Here is an 18,217-nt window from a genome sequence, read left to right on the forward strand (position 1 = left end):
ATCACATTCCACAACTACCTGGCCCATGGTGGCATTAGTATAATTATCAGTCCTAAATGTAGCCTTGGTTTCCTTGTAAAGCTTCTGCAGGAGAGGGGTTGTCAGAAAGGCAAATTTCATCCTCTCTGTCAACCAAGAAAACACCATCACAACACACAGGAATGATCACCCCGCTCAGGGAAGGACTGAATTGGTCCAGAAGCAACTTTCTCAACTTGAAAGCAGATGGAAACATCAAACTGTTGGCAAGCCAGCGTGAAAGGGAAGACTCACTTTCCTTTCCAGGACAGAAGTCAGCAAAAGAGTCTAGCCAGATTAAACATGTGATGCAGATTTAAAATAAGAAGAGTGATGTGATTCCTAGCACACATTAGCTGTAATGGACTCGCTTCAGGCAAAATCTCTATATTAATAAAGAATGCATTAACTGGGTCATTAAACTCAAAAACAAAGGTACAAGCATTACGGAGTCAACCAACCAGTCAGAACAACGCAGTAGTCTTTGACACAGTAATTTTTTTCTTCTTTTTTGCGCCTTGGTTTGCAATTTTCTACTTTCGAGCACTCTAATTAGGTATTGCCATCTCTTGTTCAACCACTCCTAAGCTCATATCTTTCCTGACAGTCACCAGTCACATCTAGGGATGTCATGGCCCACAGCTCTCAGGTTGCTCTGCAACAGCACTCAGCTGCAGAGGAAGGTATGTGAAATCCCCACTACAGAACTGATGCAAGGGAAATTCTTCTCCAGCCTCTGCCTGATACTTAATATTTACTGTCTCAACTACTATAAGGGGTGATGGTCTCACTTGCCACATAAGTGCCCACACTTAAAATAAAAAAGAATCCATTGTATTTTTATTAGCTTTCAACTTGTCACCTTTCAGCTTCATTGAAAGTCCCTCAGTTTTTGTATAACTAGGTGAGTCCAATCTATAATTTTTATACTATTTATTTTGTGGAAAAACTGTATTACATCCCTTCTTATTCCCCTCCTCTAAATTAAGTAGTTCCTTTTTTTTTTTTTTTTGCACACTATTTACATAATAGTACCAGGGAAAGTGCTCTATAACTTGTTTTATTATGACTTGCTTGAGGTGGCCAAACAGGGGCAAAGGTTTATATATGAGCATTGAAAATAACATTAGGACAGTGTATCCTCATTCATCCTCTATAAGAATTCAAGCACTTATTTTTCCATGCTACTGCAACACATGAAGCAAAGGCTTTAACTAAGCTGACTGCAGCAAAACTTCTTTTATAATAACAGTACATTACGGATACTTAGCACTTTACAGCCATAACATTTAACTTTTCAATTACTGACCTCCAAGAGCTCAGCATCATTAAATCTATTCTGCACATGGGAAAACGTGAAACATGGAAACTTCTCCAAGGTCACTCAACAATCAGGCTAATAGCTGAACTTGGAATTCAGATCTCCTGAAACATAGATTGGTCTTCTAGGCACTCAGCCACCCACCCACTCTCAGGCTGGTCAGAGCTAGAAAAGATCACCTAATTAACACTGCCATTTAGCCCTTTTAATAGACCTCTCTTTTCCCACTCTTCTCTTCCATTCCATTTTTAGATACTTTTCTTCAAACTGAGTGCAGCACTGCAGTCTGATGTGTGTTATGCAAGCACAGCTTTATTCTGTCTAGCAGAATTTAAATTCTTCCCAGTGCATACTTTAGAAATAATTAAGACAGATCAAAATAGCAAAAAAGTAAACAAATAAACCAAAAAACAAACAAACAAACAAACAAAAACAGAGATCACCCTACCAAAGAAACCAGTTTGCATTATTCTCTTACACACGTTTTTTTCCTACAAAGCCAAGGAACAACGAACTAAACCAAACTCTGTGGACTACACTGTGCCAGGCTTCTGTGCAAAATCCAAGAGCTTGCCCTTGTTGCTCTTGGGTACAGTAAGCAAAAGTCTGTGGGGCCTGTGGTCTGCCTTGAGGCTTCTACAAGTTCCTTGTGGGCATATGAACCATACAGTATGGCAAAGAGAAGGAGATAAAGAGATGGGATGGAAACTACAGAGATGATGGTGGGAGGAGGAACAAAGTAGCATGCATTAGTGAAAGGAATTGCATCTATTTCTACAAGAACATGCAGCTGAGGAAAATGGTTGTAACTGCTATTTGCTTAAAAGTAGCAAATTTTTAGAGTACAATATGAATGGTATCACAGAACAGAATCACAGAATGGTTGAGGTTAGAAGGGACCTCTGGAGATCATCTAGCCCCCTGCTCAAGCAGGGTCCTCTAGAGCATATTGCCCAGGATCGCGTCCAGACGGGTTTTGAATATCTCCAGGGAAGGAGACTCCACTACTTCTCTGGGCAACCTGGTCCAGTGCTCGGTCACCCTCCCAGTAATAGAAGTTTTCCCTCAGGTGCAGATGGAACTTCCTGTGGTTCAGTTTGTGCCCGTTGCCTCTTGTCCTGTCGCTGGGCACCACGGAGAAGAGACTGGCCTCATCCTCTTGACACCCTCCCTTCAGATTGGTACACATTGGTGAGATCGCCTCTCAGTCTTCTCTTCTCCAGGCTAAAGAGGCCCAGCTCTCGCAGCCTTTCTTCAGAGGAGAGATGCTCCAGTCCCCTCATCATCTTTGTAGCCCTCCGCTGGACTCTCTCCAGTAGGCCGTGTCTCTCTTGTACTGGGGAGCCCAGCACTGGACACAGTACTCCAGGTGAGGCCTCCCCAGGGCTGAGGAGAGGGGCAGGATCACCTCCCTCCACCTGCTGGCAACACTCTGCCTAATGCACCCCAGGAGACCATTGGCCTTCTTGGCCACAGGGGCACACTGCTGGCTCATGCTTAACTTGCTGTCCACCAGCACTCCCAGGTCCTTCTCAGCAGAGCTGCTTTCCAGCAGGTCAACCCCCCAGCCTGTACTGCTGCATGGCGTTCTTCCTCCCTAGGTGCAGGACCTTACACTTGCCTTTGTTGAACTTCATGAGGTTCCTCTCCGCCCAGCTCTCCAGCCTATCCACGTCCCTCTGAATGGCAGCACAGCCCTCTTGCATATCAGCCACTCCCCCCAGTTTAGTGTCATCAGCAAACTTGCTGAGGGTGCACTCTGTGCCTTCCTCCAGGTCATTGATGAATATATTGAACAAGACTGGACCCAGGACTGACCCCTGCAGGACACCACTAGCTACAGGCCTTCAACTTGACTCTGCACCATTCACCACAACCCTCGGAGCTCGGCCATCCAGCCAGTTCTCAAGCCACCTCACTGTCCACTCATCCAGCCCACACTTCCTGAGCTTGTGTATGAGGATGTGATGGGAGACAGTGTCCAAAGCCTTGCTGAAGTCCAGGGAGACAACATCCACTGCTCTCCCCTCATCTACCCAGCCAGTCATCCCGTCATAGAAGGCTATCAGATTGGTCAAGCATGATTTCCCTTGGGTGAATCCATGCTGACTACTCCTGATCACCTTCTTGTCCTCCACATGCTTAGTGAGGACCTCCAGGAGGAGCTGTTCCATCACCTTTCCAGGGATGGAGGTGAGGCTGACAGGCCTGGAGTTCCCTGGCTCCTCCTTCTTGCCCTTTTGGAAGACTGGGGTGACACTGGCTTTCTTCCAGGCCTCCAGGCCTCTCCTGATCTCCAGGACCTTTCCAAGATGATGGAGAGTGGCCTAGCGATAACATCCGCCAGCTCCCTCAGCACTCGTGGATGCATCCCATCAGGGCCCATGGATTTATGGATGTCAAGTTTGGACAAAAGATCTCTAACCTGATCCTCCTCAACCAAGGGAGAGTCTTCCTTTCTCCAGCCTTCCTCTCTTGTCCCCAGGGCCTGGAATTCCCGAGGACTGGCCTTAGCAGTAAAGACTGAAGCAAAGAAGGCATTCAGCAACTCTGCCTTCTCTCTGTCCTTTGCCACCAGGGCACCCAGCCCATTCAGCAGCGGGCCCACATTTTACCTAGTCTTCCTTTTGCTATTGATGTCTTTGAAGAACCCCTTCTTGTTGTCCCTGACGTCCCTTGACAGATTTCATTCCAAATAGGCCTTAGCCTTCCTTGTTGTATCCTTGCATACTCTGACAACGTCCCTATATTCCTCCCAAGTGGCCTGTCCCCTTTTTCACATTCTGTGTACTTCCTTCTTCTGTTGGAGTTTTGCCAGGAGTTCCTTGCTCATCCATGCAGGTCTCCTGCCCGCTTTGCTGGACTTCTTACTCAGAGGGATGAACTGCTCTTGGGCCTGGAGGAAGTGATACTTGAATATTAACCGGCTCTCCTGGACCCCACTTCCTTCAAGGGCCCTACTTCATAAGATTCCTCCAAGTAGGTCCCTGAAGAGGCCAAAGTCAGCTCTCCTGAAGTCCAGGCTTTTGATCTTGCTTATTGCTCTGCTTCCTCCTGGCAGGATGCTGAACTCCACCATCTCATGGTCAGTGCAGCCAAGGCTGCCCTCAACCTTCACATCTCCAACCAGACCTTCTTGGTTTGTTAGTACAATCAGAGGACTAAAAAACCCCCAAACAAAAAACCAAAAAACCAAACAAAAAACAGAATAAAACCCTTCTCAGTCCAGTGCAGATAACATGTACACGGCAGAGCGAAAAAATACCTTTTGTGCTATTCCACACAGCAAATGAATGTTCCCATCCAATTCTATCTCAGGAGAAGGAAAAATACACATTGCCTGACATTCACATTATAAAATCACAGCTTCAAGTTCAGTGCAAGTTTGCTCAAATTTCAGACAAGGACCTTACACAGCAAAGAGATGCAATTCTCATATAGGTACACACAAAGCCCCAAGCTGTGGTTCAAGTCGACTATCTAGAAGGTATTTTAATTTCCTTTTCCTGGATGTGTGAGTCTGCTTGAATGCAAAAGATGGCTAACCAGCATTACACCTTAATTAGCTTCCCACAGCCCAATCATGAAAACATTGTTTTGTTACAGCTGAATGCATCAACAAACAAATACAAGGTCCAGTTATTAACTAGGACTACTTCTTTTTCCTCCAATACCAAGAGTTTGCCAATTTTGTAGGGGGGAGAGGTTTGCATAAACGTTATGATTTTCAGTTCCAACTGTAAAGTACCTATTGAAAGCTAAGGTTCGACATCATTTCTTTCTTTTAAGCTGGTGACAAGAAATCATTGCTATGAATCATCTTGCCGTGAAAAACGAAGGCCCAGGCCAAAACTACATTGTGCTTTGCCAGCCACTACCCATGTACACAATCCTAAACATTGGGGCAGAAGGGAAAAGGAGAAGGTGAACTGGAGAGGCAAAAGATGTGTGCTCAACATCTCTCCACTTATCAGCACCCACCTAGCTTAGGTGGTGGGATGTTTAGACTCATGGGATGAGGAAGCTGCTTCAAGCCCTGACAGTGAGAAAAATAATGGTCACCTTGGTGTTAGATGAAAGGAAATAAAGAAGTATTCTCATCCTGCTTCTATGCAGATGAAGCAACTTCAGTCAGCAACTCTTGCTGCAGAACATCAGAGAGGAAACTTATGGAAAAGGCACGTGGTTTTGTACTTCACATCATAAAGTATTTTCCTTTCCATAAAACTTTTCTGTAATGACATACTGATTTGAACATCACCTCAGAACAAACAACAGGGATGCACAAAGCAAATAAACCTATAACTGACTGTAAAAGAAACATTCACTACGCAGTTAACAGTGCCGGGCTTGTGAGCTCAGGCACTGAGGTTAGCTTTGTCCAAGTGTGAGCACTGCCCCAGCAGTGCCTTCACTTCATTTCTCCACTTGTGCACCGGTGTTTTAGGTTATGTTCCCTAATTCTCTATGCTAAGACTTCTCAGGTTCTTACCCAGTTAACCACATGGCCAGCAGAAGAACCGGCCTGGCTTTTTGAGTAATTGTGAAGGGAAACGCAGCACAATGAGCCTCGGAGAGACTGCTCCACAGGCTGACCTGCAGCAGAGCTCTCCCTCCCAGCTGCTCCAGGTACCACAGCTCAAGTTTCCTGAACTCAGGTCAAAAGTTTGCCTGTAGATTCAAAAGCTTTCCTATTGAGATTGTAAAGAGTTTTACGCCAAACTTGCATAAACTAAGCAGAGGAAATGCACCCTTTTGCAAGCTATACACACAACAGCTTTACTGCATTTTAGCAAAAAAGCACTCCGTTTTGTTGACATTAAAAGCCCACTACAGTGAATAGGTCCTCCAAACAAAACCACTAGAAGTATACAGATTTTATTTAGGAACTGTCCTGGGGCTGGCAAAGCTCCAGCATAGTTGAGGGGTTTTCTGACTGCCCACGAACACAAGATTCCTATTTTCTGTTGCAACTTTCATGTTATCAAAAGCCTTGCTCCAAACAGAACAATTTTACACTAGTGTTAATCACAATACACATTAGTCAGAGACAAATGTATTGGGTGCTGCAGGTAGACTAGACCTTGATAAATTGCCCTCAATTCTCACTGTAATGTACATTAAAGAAAACCTTATTCATACGCTCATTTTCAAATTCCAGCAAGGCAATTCAATTTGCTACTTATGCAAATTGTTAACAGTCTAATTAGAACCTTATCTTTCAACTAGGCACCATAACCAGTTCAAAAGAAAATGTTGTAAAGAACATTCAAAAATAACTCTGGATTGAAAGTCTATGAAGATATAAATACAACATTCTCTCACTTCCTTGTCTTAAAGCAGCAATCAAATTAGTGTAGCAAGTTTGGCCAATATTGGGAATATGAAAAACAAAGAAGCTGTTCCCTTCATTAACATTTAAATAAATCTATGCTGCAAATGACTCTAGTGGCAATTTTTGTGACCCATTTTGAACAGCTCAGACTACTATTTCGACTGCACGAAGTCTGAGTTTAGGCAGCATGGTTGCATTTTTCTTTAGTCAACATTATTAAGGAGAAAAAAAACTGGTACTTGAGTCTCTGTCTCTTAATAACTGCCAAAGGACCAAAAACAACAAAGCAGCTTTTCTTAAGCAGAACAGTGACTTCCTGCAGACCAGGTAATGCTGCTGTATTCAAAACCCAGTTCAGGGGAGCTAAGCAAAAGGCTGCTAGATAACAAACCCTCATCAGCTGAGTGAGCGTTTTGACAACAACTGAGAGAATCAGGCAGCAGATGGATATGAAGGCATTAAAGGACCAGGTGTATACACTCCCACTCAGAAAAGAAATAGAGATCTTCTGATACGGAAACTGAGAGTCCAGAGAAGGGAATCTAAAACACTGGAGGATTCAGGCTCAACAGTCGTGGTGAAGCTCAAGTTGTCAGTCAGAAGCTTCTATGCCTTATTTTGGACGGATCTGTACAGACCTCTCCTACAGTCTAGAAGTGGCTGGTTTAGAAATCATCTGCAAAAATACACATTTTACTGGCTTGCAATAGGCTTTTTTAGTACAAGTGTTAAACTGGAAAGCAGAGTATCACAAGCAGGGTGCTCTGGCAGATGGCTCCTTGGGCTTTGGAAAAGAAAGAGGAGAGATCTTGGCCAGAGGGTGTCAAACAAACGGAAAGCTTGCTCTGTTTCTAAAGATCCCCTCTATGACATCAAGAGTGTTAACGCAGAGGGCAGAGGAACTGTGCCTGGAATCTACTCAGAGTCAAAAACATTTAGGATTTACAGTCTGAAGCAAGCTGCCCAAACACATGGTCTTATGAGCATCTAACAAGGAGACATCGTACAAAGCTTTAGAAGAGCTGAAAATGCACTATATAAAAATTGAAAACTTGATACTAACAATATACAATTTTATCATAACATACTAAGAAATTAAAAAAATACATATAAGAGAGAAAAAAAACCCTAGAATGTTAATAAAGGCATCCAGAGGTGAATCTAAAACAAAACACTTTTGAAACTGATATCAAATTGAAAAATGTGAAAGTTGAAGGAAGGTTCTTCAGTTCTTCGCAAGAGCTATGCAGACACAGCTATAAAGACATTTCAGAGTAATAAGATTCTGTAACGAGCTAAATCTTACAATATTTAAAAGATGCATTTAACAACAGATGTGCTTTAAAAGGAGTGTTTTTTCTCCTACAAATACCAAAATTCTCACTCGCTTATAGATAAGTTTGCTGCCTTTGGAAGAAACAGGGGCTTTAACCTCATACACTCTTTGGCCCAATTTCCCACAAACATTCTGTGTTTCAAACGCTGACTTGCGTATTTGCTCTCTGATAAATGTTTAATGTAAATCTCTGCCTTGCAAGACAAAAACAAAATTCCACAGAACAGACATCTCCATTAGGGTCATGCCCTGAGCAACTAACTCACGTGTCACAGTGTCTTCAGTGTCAAGATCACCTTGGTGCAGGAATCCATTAGGAAACCATTTACAGTCTGTAAAAGTTCCTGCTACTATTTTGGGGGAAGATAATGGGGAGTAACATCCATAATAAGGTCTACAGAGGTGGGTACCGCTCCCAGAAATGTTTTAAATCTGAACCCAAGCGATGGTTACACGATGTATTACTTTCAAAAATATTTAACCGTTGCCAAGTCATTGGTTCTTAGGTTCCCAGGTCACACAGGAACTTTTTAGTATTTCACAGTGTGCAGTTAAACATAAAGTATCCTTCAGGTAATTCCTCAGATTAGATTCTCAAGTTCTAATGCCTAAGATGAACCACCTTTACAAAGGTAGTTCATGCTGAGAATGCTTTATAGCCTTTCCTACAGCAAGGAACTGCTTCTGACACCATGGAACTGGTTGATATATTCCAATTACCTACTAAAAAGGAAACTTAGCATTATTCCAGCTCTGCTCTAGAACAGAACTGAAGAATACAAGCAGATCACTGTGGGAAGTCTGAACTGTAAATGTTGATACTTTTCCAGTTAGACAGACATCAAAGTTCTTTTTGCAGCATTAAACAGCATTAATTGGGCAAAGATATGTAAGGAGGGGGAAAAAAAGAGAACAACCCGAAAATGCAGTCCTCTCTGAGATATTTCTGTTCGTATGTGTTGTGCGGTAAGATGTGCAGAGAAGCAGCAGCCAAACAAAGAACCACCTCCACTATGTGTGCTGTCCCACAAATAGAAAAATAAAAGACATATAAGAAAAAGAGGATCTGGGGACAGGCAGGAGGATATAGTCCATGCTCCATCTGAGGGGTAAGTCCTGAAAAAGGGATAGGAACTGAGAGCAGACTTTATCTGCCCCTGCATTTTTCCCTACAAGAAATACTGAGCACTGAGTGTGAAATAAATAAATAAATAATAACTGCTCAGCAGCCTTTGAGGAATCCCAGTTCCTGGCTCCCCTACAGGGTTTTGCAAGTTGCACAGTCCAATCAATAAACTAGATCACAAAATGGTTAGCAGCAATGTTTGTAATTTATTCACTGGAAAATTACTCAGGTTTAGTCTCAGAGCTCATAAATAAAGAATATGTTTATAAATGAATAATAAGTGGGTGACTATGAGGGCTGCATAGGATTGTGGGAAAAGCACTGTCTCTTTGAGAGTCAAAAAGGAGAGCAGCATTTTTATAATATAGCTAAAGATTTTTCTTCTGAAATGAAATTCTTCAGAGACTTTTTTTCTTCTTTTTCTTTTTCTTTTTTTTTTTTTTTTTTGCTGAGTCAATGACTAACTACAGTAACTGCTGTTCCTCAGCATCTGCAAACCTGGCTGCCTGCTCTGCTGCCCACATGGGTGAACTCAGGAGACGTGGAAGAAGGAAGTGTAATTGGAAATGGTTGAACGACTAAAGTAGAAGCAAGCACCGGCTCTGTAGCTCTCCATGCTGCTGGGAAAGATAATCCTGTCATTTGGCTGGCTCCTCACTGATGGAGGGAAGATATACCCAGCCAAAAGGCAGAGAAGCAGCAGGTGCCCTGGGGATGCATCTCCCTTTGGGTCCAAATGCTGGCAATTGGAAATGGTACAGGCACTGCTGCCTTCTCTGAAAACGGGACTTCACAGCTGCCGGAGGACCTAAAACATGAGGACCGACTTATCTGTAAACCATTTTAAAACATTTTTTGTTTTGTATTGTTATCAGCAAGCCCAAAAGCCAGACATTTCTCTCTGTTTAATACTGTTTTTGTTTTGCATGCTTTAAACACGTGCTCTCTCTGGCATCAGTGTTCCAGCAAACAATCACCCCAGCAAACTCAAAGAGGCTATTTCCAGTTTGACCAGCTACACTGAAAACGGATGTGCTAAGTCTGAACACACACACACACACTACCCCCAGGGAAAGGACAAAAATATATGCGGGAGAAGAAGAAACAAGCATCACGTGCCAGGTACTCTTAGTTTCCTGATATAGCACAGCTCACACGTCCTTCCAGGGCAGTTTCCACTGGGATGGGACTTGGACAGTGAAGTTTCAGCCTCTTCCCGACCTCGAGTTGCGTGCTCCAGCTGGATCCTGCTGACCTCCATGGGGTTTGGAAAAGGAAGGCCTTTCTAGCTCTCTTCACCCCTCAACAAGGAAGAAGTCAAGTGGTTCAGGCACAGACCCAAAGACCATTGCTAGAAGCTAGAATACCTCTCCAGGAGTCGTCTGAAAGCTGCTGCAAATTACTTATACTTTAAAATCATTTTCCCAAACGTATGGCAAGTGTTCCCATGAATGATGCAGCCCATCACTGAGCACGTTAGGGCACCATGCGTGACCACAGCAGCTCCGTTTTCAAGAGCTCCATTTTCATCACACAGCTCTTAAAAGCAGCAATGAATTTTCAATTAAGATTTCAGATTACTATCTAGTAATTTGGTTAATCTTCAGTCTCTCAGTCAAGAGAACACACGTCCATTTTATTTTAAAATAAGTTCACAAAAAAGTGGCCTTTAAATTCTCTTTCAGCTGCCTCCTTTCATGGCCTGGCTGTACTGCCTGAACCATACTGTACAGAAGGCATGAACCAGATACATCTTCATCAAAGACAGTCTTTCAGTCTTTGTGAAGTACTCCTACTGTGAAGTGAAATATTTAGCCAAAAATCCTTGTATTTTGTAAATATCTTGTAAACTGCTCTAGGCATTAACCAACCCCTGTTATTCAGCAGCTCCAGAGGGGAAAAACATCTTAAAATACACCAAGGAACAGCTGCAACTTTTGGGATGCAAGAGGCAGCCTGTACTACAACATCGCACTTAGTTTTGGTGAGTAAAGTTATCTGAACACTGCTTTCTCAAGGCTGCTGGAAAGCTAATACAAAGTTGAGGTCTCAGGCTACAACCTGCTAGAATGGTGTCAAACTCATCAGAAAAAATTTGGCAGTTGTGAGTAAATGGAGCCAATGTCTAAACAAGCATAAAGAGAACACAGCTTGCTGCTACAGGGCGCTCCTCCATCAAGACTGTGCAGGGGTGGTATCATTCCTTTCTTGTAGAGATTCCCTGATGGCCCATTAAGTTGCATTAATATCAGTGAGGTTTCTGCACAGCTGGAAAAGTTATGTTATCCTCCACAGTTTTGTAGAAATCGGTTTATTGTTTTAAGCGGAGCATCAGTGAATAGGTCTACACAATGTGAGTCCATTTAGCTTCACCACTGCCAATCACAGTAGGAAAAGTACAACTGCAATAATGAAAGACAGACAACCAAAATAAACATAAGATGTTATTGGTTTAATTTCGGCATGTTAAACGAGACTGCTCTTACAATCCTTATTCACAAGTAACCTTAATAACATTAACGTCGACTAAATACGCAGTTCTGCTCCTATCAAAACTAAGAAGCTCATAACAAAAACATTTGACCATCTAAAGGTAAATGTAAGATCTACCTGCTATCCCTATGATTTTGAGGCCCTGTGTCAAAGGGCACACACTTTATGCACAGATACTATGTAAAAGCTTAAAATTCAGGTGGGTGTTGATGAGAAGCAAGGAGGACCAATGAGCGCTTGGTGAGCCCAGAAATACTGTACAGTGTTGGAATGGAACTGAGCAGTTGTCTTAATCCTCTTTTACCACCAAATGGGAAGACTGAGAATACACAGCCATCTTTGTCACGTTTGGTTGGCTGTACTACTCAGAAACGTTAGAAATCAAACTATGAGGAACCAGGCTATTTCATTTACTCTGCTTGTCTGAGTAAAAAGCCTTGATGAGTACTATGCCACCACAGCTAAGAGCGCTTTTGGTACCTGGCCTGCAATGCAGACAGGAAGGATGATCACAGTCACCCTCCAGGAAATAAAACCTTTGCGGTTGTTATGTGTTACTTTGTTTTTCCGGTGCTATCTTTAAACGCGTTGGCTATGTTAGCCTTAAAAGGGCGAGACAGTAAATCACTCTGATACCCTCTGCAAATAAAAGGCCTGGCGGCATTTTCTCAACAGATGTTAAAAACTGTAACAGGTTGCACTGCTATTTGGAATAGTTATTTGCCAAAATAAGCCCAAAGCATCCCCACTAGTAAACTTGCCATTTAGAAAAGCACTTCAAAAAACATTCACAGCTGGATGACCCATTCACTAATATTATTCCTTCCTCTCCCCACACATCAGTGGGATTTGCTGAAAAATAATTAACTGCCTTATGACTGCCTGTGCTCAGGTTACACTAGCAACCTAGATATTTAACAAGGTCACAGCCCTGTACAAACTAAGCCCAATTACTTTTTGCTGATTCATCAGTCCAGCTAAAGAACCTGGTAATGCAACAGGTAACCAAACACTTTAGGAACAAATCAACACCTGCATAAACAGGTACTTCATGCCTCAGGAACAAATCAACTCCTACATAAACAGGTACTTCATGTCTTATCTTGCCAGTGTCAACTACTGACAAACAGACGGAAAAATTCAGGTCAGGCCACAGCTGCTTTACAGGAAGCAGTTGAACAATAGGCTCCTACCTTGCCTGCTGGCAGACACTGCAAATCCAAGCCTTCTCCTTCTTCTGGTAAGAACTGCAGCTCTTGCAGATGTTGTACTTGCAATCTTGGCACTGTCGCTTGCTGTTGATAAGAAACGTGAAAGGGGAACAGCAGCGAATACAGCAGTGCTCGTTGAACTTCTGCTGCTTGGAAAGGATGCTGCACTTGTTACCCTCTTCATCCAACTTCTGCTTCATTTCACTAGAACAAAAAGCAAAAGAACAAAAATATAAAGAAAATTTCACTGGGAAATCTCCTCTTTGCCTTTCTCCTCCCCACATACCATCATGTCATACTGTTAAAATAACTTTTGCAGATGTGAAACGAATGCCAGAAGTATGCATTCTAAATCCAGAACTGGGAAGCAAAAGCTTCTATATTCCTCGGAGCCACACACGGCCAAGCCATTTAAACTCTCTGTGCTATGAGCTAGAGCAAATAATCTCCTCTCATTCAACTCCATCAACACAGCTCCTCAGGAGAGTCTCTCCTCCGTGTATTCCAGCTATACGAGGCGCTCGCATCGTTTGAGAATTCATGGCTACTTCCAGAACATTTTATAAACTGAAAATCAGTCCGTGAAAGCAAAAGGCTTGTTGCATTGTAATAAAAACACTCTGGATCAATTAAGAAGCTTGGTAAACAAAAGTTCTAAATTTGTTTTGCTCTGACTCCTGGAGTCACATTACTCATAAATAGCTGCAATTTTGTCAAGGAATTTAATCATATGTTTCATTTCAAAGAGATTTCGGTGTTTTACTAAGTCAGTCAGCAGCCAAATGATGATTGTTTCTGAAAGTGTCTCTAGACTCCAAAAAGCTTTCTGTATTTTTGAAGAAATGCTCATTTATTCAAAAAAAATTATATCAGAACTGTAGTATTCTCTAATTTGCAATCTCTCATTTTACAGTCCTTCTGTTGTTTTGAAAATTAGGCACTGTATTCCACATTATGAGTAAGAAAAAAGAGCCAGAATAATGTATCTGGCCTATACAACTAGTATATACATTAAGAGAAAACAAAAAGTCAGGATTCATGGAAAACATGCTGTGCACACATAGAACACAGAACAATACTGTGCACATATATACATTAATTCTTTTTGTATAATAGAATGAGTGGTGGCTACCTCAATATGTCTAACAGCTGGTAAGAATCATTTATAAGATCAGTGACACAAAAGTCTCTGAAAAGACTGAAGGTACCCCAAGAGACAGATTAAGCTGCAGAAAGACAGTCATGACGTGCTGACTTGCACTTAAAGTAATGCCCAAGCATCTATAGAAAAAAAAAATATACACACACATACACACATATATAAATATATGCTTATTGCATGCTTTTTCAGAAACTGGCCCAAGATCATCTATAAACATCATTATGGGCCAAGCTTGGAATGCTAAAACAGGACCATATTACTATGATATACATCTTCTCATTTGCCATTTCTGCCTCAGATTAATAACTCCAAATTTAAAAATCTATTCCGTGAAAGCCTGACAAGTTCAGTTCTAAACCTCACGTCTAAAAGGCAATTAAAGTAGAATGAGGTAGAAAGAATGTAATTTCTAAACTCGCACATACATAATATTTAAGCCTATTCTAGACACACACCTTTTTTAAATTTAAAACTTTAAAAACAATGTATTTTTTTGTAGCATGTCCCCAATACAAAGGCTGTTTATCTTCGACCAGCTGCTCAAACCCAAGGAGACACTCTTTTGGAGTTTCAAAGGTAAGGACTATTTTTTTTAAGTCCTTATGTCCAGATGGCAAAACTTATTTGTTTCTCCAGGTTTTTAATTGAAAAGTTTAAGATGAAAAAGGTAAGAAATTATCATGCATGAGAGGAAAAGTCTGAATTAAGAAAGTCAAATCGGCTTCCTCATGTAAACTGACAGAACTATCCCGCAGATTAAATTGGACCATTACGCTCATTTGTCTCATGCCTGCTCCTCCATCCCCCCCACACCAAGGTAGTGCCTGAACGGGCTTTCTAGGAGAAAGGGGGAAATGGGCAGCTCCCTTCCGCCCACAGCGCTCTTCCTGCTCCCCAGAAAAGTGGTGGGACAGTACAGAACAACTGTGCCAGAGGCCAGGTGGGAACCCCGGGTCCCAGGACAGAAGCTGAGAAGGCGAAGGCTACGTGAGATAAGGAACATGCATGACATGGAGAAGAAGGGTTAGCACCCCGATATGCTGTAATCTTTAGGGCAAGGAGTAGACCCCAAGAAGCAGGTGCTGGCCTCCCTGTAAGAGAAGAAGAGCTGAGGTCGAGGTCAGGAGGAAGAGCGAGAGAAGAGGAAGATTTTTGTCCATATGCACAGCTCTTCATTAATCTCCCAGAACTAGCAGCACTTCAATATTTGGTAGCAACAGCCTGCAAAATCAATACAGGCACGCTCAATGGCATTCTGAAGTCTCATTAAGGCTCTGAAGTGCTCCAGCAAGACAAACCACAGAAAAGCCACCTATAAAAGCACTACAGTGATGCTTGCACAGTATAAAAGCAGGCAGTTTGCATTCACAACAGAGCTAGTAAAGCCTGATACCTAGGAAAAGCTGAGCAGACACTGAAGCCTTTTCATCAGTACAAGCATTAATTACATCTCTCGCCTCTATCCAGCTGCCAACAGTCATTACAGTTGTAGAACTTTAACATCTTTAAAGCATCTGCCTCAATGTCAAATAGGGCTAAAATTGGCCAATGGATTCAAAAAGTCAATAGGACAGGGTTGAGCAGGCAGGCAGAAAGCGTGACAGAAAAAGCCTCATTTCCACAGGAAACCAGGAAAAGCCAAAAAAGAAAGTAACGCACATCCCTCCAGTGGCTGTAACAAATTCAGTCCCTCACACACTACCCACCAAAGGCTATTCTAGTTTCTATTAGGAATCAAATGGCAAAAGGGACTCTCGGTAGCCCTTGTCAATTGAAGTCAAAAGGCTACTCTCCACACACTTTCCTTGGAAGTAAAACGTGTTTCACATGAAGGTGAAGAACCGCAGCACACTGGCAGACAATTAATCTGCCTGTTTTGGGAAAGCTGAATGGTCACCGGGATGAGCGGGCTCTGGGTGAAATCCAGCACTACTGAAGAAAACCTGATTTCCCTGACTTTAGCAGGATAATTACTGTGAGCAGGTTGATTAACGCAAGCTTCAATCTCAATACACAGAGAAAATCTGTACATCGCTGGAATTCAAGAGGTACAAGGTGAGCTTCAAGGCACCCTAAGTTCCAGATTTTCAGTCTTCACTTTCAGGATGTTCAAATGGCTTTGTGCAAGGAGACTGTAACAAGTGTTCAAGAAAAGGATCAAAGTCAACAACACTGATCCTCTCACACACTGAAACTTGCTTCCAAAAAGATAAAGCTCACCTGTGCAGGAGCTGGCTGTTTCTAAGAGGTAGGTCAGGAACGACATGGCCATCAAAAACATCTCTACTTCCTTCCTACACAACATCATTTTTCTCAACAAAATAGAAATGAGGGGGAAGGCACAGAGAAAAAGAGAGAAAACGTTTGTGTACCTATATGCACTTATTTGCCTCAGCATTCCCCAAGGAGGTAAAGGGAGCATATTTATAGGTACATATAATGTGTGTGCAAATAAAACAGGTGACTAAAACAGACTGCACACAAAATTCTGCTTCTGGGGAAAGATGCAAAAGCAGGAACTCCAAACAACAGAATTTATTCACCTCACTTAAGTCACAACTGAAGGCACTCTGCTATGGTTATGTATAACACAATAATAACAAGCATCTGTGGAGGAGAGAACCCCTGCTCTTTGAATGAATCTAAAAATTGTATTTAATTTTCTTTTTCAAGTGGCTGCATTTCACCGATTGCTTTTAAATATAAAAGAAGAAAAGATACTCAACATGTCTGTCACTAAGATCAAACTTGTCTGAGAATATTTTTTTGAATTATAAGCTCCAAAAAATACAGGTGCATATTTAGATTTTCCGAGACTTGTACTAATTAATCTGTGACAGTTCGCATAACAAATACGTAATTAACTTACGTCAATGTTTGGCGCGGTAGATTCCTTCTGGCATATAATCCCCACACAAACTCAAATTGGGAATACTTTTTTGCAGATTGCTTTGTATCTAGTTTTTGCTATTACATCCTGAGGGCAAAAAGTCTTTTTCTCCTCTTCACCCTCTACACCATTTTTTTCTTTTTCTTTTTTTTTTAAGGAAAGGTTTCATCATCATGGCTCATTTCTATTTAACATCTCAGAGAGTTTTAACCAACTTCCTGAGAAGCAGCCAGATCTGCTGCTTTGCTACTTTGTAACAGTGATTCATGAACAACAGGGTAGGTTAGCTATCGTGTTATGCTGAAGACATGTACTGTCAAGCACATTACAAGGCAGGATGCTGCCGAAATGCCGTTGAGCCGACATGCCACACGTCTTACCACATGACTGCTTTTCAATAGTTGGGCCACAGCCTCTCTAAAATACCTTGTCTGATAAAGCCATCTTTAGATTCTGTGGATGAGTAGCCCCTGTTTTTTCCATAAATATCAGCACTACTTCATACTTGTAAATGTAGGAAGGTAACTGGGACAACTGAAGCTACAGGATTGTTTTCCTTGGTCTTCACTGCCACTGATTTGCTGAGTAATTTGTCTAAAGCCACCAGCTTTTTACGAGTTTCAGTTTCTCCATTGTGCAATAGCTATAATAGTAAAATTCACAATAGGAAGAAGAAACCTGTTTGGTGTAAAGAAATACATAAATATATACAGAACACTTTTATAGTACCTTTCATTTAGTGACCATATAGTCCTCTCCACTCCTGTAGTTCTTTAAGCAACACATTTAGAACTAATACTCATAGAAAACACCCCTCTACCTTGTGTTTCACCACAACACCTAATTGCATTATCCAAAACCAACTCCGATCCAAGTCACTGATATAACATTCAGCCAATCAAGTTCCTACTTTAAGAGTAAGTATGGTAAGATTACTCAGTACAGGGCTCTAATATCTAATGCTTTATTTGTACTCTGAAGTGGACAGGTTTATTCCAGTAGGTTTCAACAGGCCTGAAGCACTTCATCTCTGGGATTACAGGGCCACTGCTCAAAAAATAGACTGGTTATTTCAAACATAGTTCTTCAATGTTTGCCTAAACATTCTGTGTGAGAAAAGCCTTTCTGGCTCTTTCTCCAAACCCTCTTATAAAAATTAGTTATATTTTAACTGGCGGTGTGATCAGGATGTTTGTTGTTTCTCTAGGCTGCAGTTTGATGTTCACGCAACCCAATGGCTACAATTATTCTGTGGTTTAATAAATGAAATGGAAATCCTAGATGGTCCCATGCACTTTCCCCCAAGAGGCACCACTGAGATTATA

The 18,217-nt window shown here is 41.9% G+C and overlaps 1 protein-coding gene across 4 annotated transcripts in view; it reads right to left on the reverse strand.

Moving 5' to 3' along the window:
• MYRIP (myosin VIIA and Rab interacting protein) overlaps positions 1-18,217 on the reverse strand; it is a 244,267-nt gene that overhangs the window by 117,880 nt on the left and 108,170 nt on the right. For all 4 annotated transcript variants that reach the window (XM_068935690.1, XM_068935688.1, XM_068935691.1 and 1 more), the window contains exon 3: positions 12,823-13,044. In XM_068935690.1, coding sequence (XP_068791791.1) covers positions 12,823-13,044 — 222 coding nt within the window. The remainder of the gene's footprint in view (positions 1-12,822; positions 13,045-18,217) is intronic.

Source organism: Struthio camelus, chromosome 2, assembly GCF_040807025.1.
Source record: "Struthio camelus isolate bStrCam1 chromosome 2, bStrCam1.hap1, whole genome shotgun sequence".
Taxonomy (NCBI): Eukaryota; Metazoa; Chordata; class Aves; order Struthioniformes; family Struthionidae; genus Struthio; species Struthio camelus.